Source organism: Gavialis gangeticus, unplaced genomic scaffold (genome assembly GCF_001723915.1).
Source record: "Gavialis gangeticus isolate Ggan-Ray unplaced genomic scaffold, GavGan_comp1, whole genome shotgun sequence".
NCBI classification, from domain to species: domain Eukaryota; kingdom Metazoa; phylum Chordata; order Crocodylia; family Gavialidae; genus Gavialis; species Gavialis gangeticus.
In genome coordinates, this window is record NW_017729000.1 from 24,122,559 (window position 1) to 24,126,421 (window position 3,863).

General features: G+C 46.8%; 1 protein-coding gene across 1 annotated transcript in view; it reads left to right on the plus strand.

Annotated features, from left to right (window-relative positions):
* ABLIM3 (actin binding LIM protein family member 3) overlaps window positions 1-2,330 on the plus strand; it is a 117,353-nt gene extending 115,023 nt beyond the window's left edge. Inside the window, exon 25 of the mRNA XM_019506433.1 lies at window positions 21-2,330. Coding sequence (XP_019361978.1) covers window positions 21-80 — 60 coding nt within the window. The 3' untranslated portion in view covers window positions 81-2,330. The remainder of the gene's footprint in view (window positions 1-20) is intronic.
* The last annotated feature ends 1,533 nt before the right edge of the window (window positions 2,331-3,863 follow it).

Here is a 3,863-nt window from a genome sequence, read left to right on the forward strand (position 1 = left end):
TCGGCATGACCATTGCGGAGTTTGACCGCCTGGCCCTGTGGAAGAGGAATGAGCTGAAGAAGCAAGCGCGGCTGTTTTAAATGCACTGCACTATAAATATATACATACCTATAAATATATATATAGAAAGATCTCTATATTGAAGCTCTGTATAACTCTCTCTATATTGTACCATAGGAGGCGGCGGCCCCTCTCTTTGGAACCCTGTAGAGTGAATTGAAGCCTCACAGATATTTTTATGCTCTTGGTTTCCTTTATTTTCTTTTTTTATTCTGAATACAGTTTGGGGGCCTCAGAGGCCACATTTTGGGGGTGGGAGCCTGGTTTGTAGTAAACTCTCTGGCCTTTCTGAGTGCCTGGCCTCTGTCAGAGCCTCACTTTCTCAGAAGCACTCATGTCTATATACCAGCTCTACCTTTGTGGTGGCAGGGAGAACGGGTATCTGCTACACATGCAGTGACAGGTTTTAGGTACTCTCCTTCCTCTTGCCTCCCCAGCCCTTTCACCCCAGGCTTGGCTGCTGCTTCATGGCAGGCTCCTAGGGAAGGGGTGGAACCCTCCCCTTGCCACCCGTGGTTCTCCCAACTCCCTTGAGGCAGGCCCTCAGCACCTGTTTCAATCCCTGTTAGCAGCAGGATTCTTGGTATTCTCCAACCACCTACTGGTGTGGGAGGGGCTGTTGTCTTCCTCTTTCAGCAGTCCCAGGAGCTGAGGTTACACTGCAGAGGAAAGTGAATAGAGCAGGCCTAAACTACCTCTTCCCCTGTGACATGGGCCACCCATGCCCTCCCTACAGCCCTGGACTGTGTTGGTATCTGCTGGAAATGGCACGGCGCATGACAGCCATTTAGCAGTGATAGTTTTGTTCTGCTTTCCTTTCCCCAGCTGCCAGCAGTGAATATACTTGTGTGCAGCTCAGGGACTGCAAAGCCAAAGAGGGCATTGTGTTTGAAGGCTATGAAGGTTGTTACAGTATGCTCCACTCAGAGTCTGGGACAGGTGTACCTCTTCCACCTGGCTCTCACCTTCATGCATTCCCCAGGGTTGGGAGCATGGAACATGCTCCGGTTCTGACTGTAGAGATCCTGGTGATGAAAGTGCTCACCCCCTGCAGTGCAAATGCTGCAGTTGTGCCTAGTAATGTAACGAACAAATGGGTGAAAGATAAAGGACGGACTGGGTCTCTCCATTCCCCGCAGTAGGAAAACAACCTCCAGACAGTAAAACATGGGGGAAAGACAGTCCAAGAGCTAGCAGTAGAGTTCTCTCTGGGCTGAGTTTTGTTCTGCGCTTTCCCAGGAAGCACTCTGGCAGGTCTTTAACAACAGGTGGATGCAGAGAGATTAGACTCATGATCCAAGGCTACACTCTCTCTAGTTATGCCACATGCTTCCCCAACTCTGATGTTTCCAGACCACAGGGCTCCACCAGCATGGCTCCACTCTTTGTCCATACTAATGCCAGCTTCACCTCCCATAGTGCCAGAACAGTAGTTTGTCACCTTCAGTCCCCAGCCTTCCCAGGCCCTTTACACAGGCCTTGGACTTGGGTTGGCTCTTTCCCAACCATCAGGTGTGCAGAGGGCTGTTGCTGCTGTAAGGGTTATAAGTGGCCTTGAACCCAAACTCCATATCTATCTAGGCCTGAGCCTTGGAGAAGTCAGAAGGGTGCTTTAATATTGGAGGCCGCACTTTAGATTCTCCATTTAGACATTGTCTTGAACGGCAACAGTCTGTACAGCATCGTCTTTATTTGGAGCCTAATAGCAGTTGTCCAAATAGCTGGTTATGGGAGTTGTAAGGCAATTCAGTACAAAGGGAATGGGGACATATTGTATTTGGTTATTACAAGCTGAATCTCAGCAGCATCTCCCTTTTTTATGTCTTTTGCTGGATTTTTCCAGGGTTGCTTAGTGACCAGCAGTATCCTGTTCCAGATCAAATCAGTATTGCAGTCTTCTGCAGGGGCTAATAAAGGATTTTATAAGGACTCTCATCTAACTCTGGGGGAAACTATGGGTTTTTTGTTGTTTGTTTGGTTTTTTTACTAATATGCTATGTCAACACAAATGCATTTGCCTGCTGCCTTGTATGTTTCTCTGATTTCCTGTGTGCTTTCTTTGGCATGATTTTTTTTTGGAAGGTCTCAGAACTGGGCACTCCAGTCTGTGGCTAGGAAAGCAGGGTCAGTACCCAGTACTGAATCGGTCAATATGTTCTCTTTTATGGGAGTGGAGTAATGCTCTGCTTTCACAAAGGGTATGGAATTAATGATCTAATGGATCTTTTCAATTTTTGTCTACACTGGTCAGCTTAAAAATCTGCAGGGGATATTTTCTACTTCGGTTTTTTTCATCAGCAGGGTTCTGTCCCTTTCATCAAGTTAGCACCGCCACAGAGGCCAGCTTCAGGTGTATGGCAAAGGGGCCCCAGGGAGAGGCTGCAGGATGTGCCTTTTGGGATGTTCTAAGGAGAAGATGCCAAACTCACTGCACAAAGAACTGCAGTCGGGAGCTATGGAATCACCCCAGTCCATAGCCTTGCTTTGCTGGCAGAGGGCACCATTGCAGATCCACCCAGCTGGCACCATGATGATGGAACAGCGGGAAGAAAATCACTCTTCAGCAAGCAGCAGTGGCTCTTTAAGCTTTTATGCCAGTGTGGAATCAGCTGTGGGATGAAGTGAAGATTGTAATATTGTGCTGGTAATTGCTTCTGTCTACTTTAGTGCAGCAGTAAATGCAGCCAATTGTATTTATAATGATTTCACCTCATAATATAAAACTGCAGCTCCCTAAATCAAACTCAGCTGTTTGGAGCAATAAGGAACCTCAGTCCTAAACAGCAGTGTCAACGATAACCCCCAGGGGATTCAGGACTCCCAATATGTTAATAATAATAACACTAACAATAACAGCAGCACTTAGCACAGAGAGCTTTTCATTTCCAAAGCACTATACAAATATTATCTAAATATCCTTCACAAATCACTGGTAGAAGAGGCATTGTTATTTGCATCGTAAAGATGGGGAAACTGAGGCACAGAGCTGCTAAGTAACATTACATGAGATCATTGCAGTAGTCTGACCTGTCAGAATATAACATAGTTGCTAATCCTCATCCCTAGCAGGCGTTTTCCTATTTTGGGGCGGGGATACAGTAATGTATATGTCCTTCCAGAGAGATCCTGGCAGAATCCAGCCTCACTAGGAACATTTTTAACTGGGAGAGGCAGCTATGATTTTTCATTTTCTTTTCGGATGAATTTGAAGAGCAGGGTGGAGGGGGCTTGTAGGGAAGAGAAGGGGAAGCTTTTGGGCTACCACCTGTGAAGGCTCTGACTGAGGAAGATGTGCCCGAGGTGCTTTATTTGTTTGTGTTGTGCCCTGGTGTTTTATCCTGGGGCATCTAGAGTCTCCAGGATGATCTTGCAGAAGGATGGGTAAAGCAGATGCTCTGAGGTCCTAGGGCCCAAAATCTTGCCACCTGACCCTTCAAACTTAAAGTCCTAATACACTGTCATAGCAGTAAGTATGATACACACGTGCCACTGGGATTTCTACTCCATAGCCCACAGTACGGGAGACAAAGGGCTCTCTTCTCAGGTCAAAACATCCAGCTTAAGTGTGAGTTGGGAAGGGAAGTGTTGGGGGGGGGGGCAGGTTTGATGTGAGACAGTATGCCCTGAGTCTAAAGAAGAAAAAAGTGAATTTCTTTCACTTTTCTAACCCCATCTACCCATATGCACCCCACAGCAAGAGGTGTGTCAACCAGCTCCTGTTAAAATCAACAATAAAACTCCTGCTGAGCAGGCTTGGGGGAGGTTGGCAGGAAAAGAGATTCAGCAGCTAACTACAAAGAGAA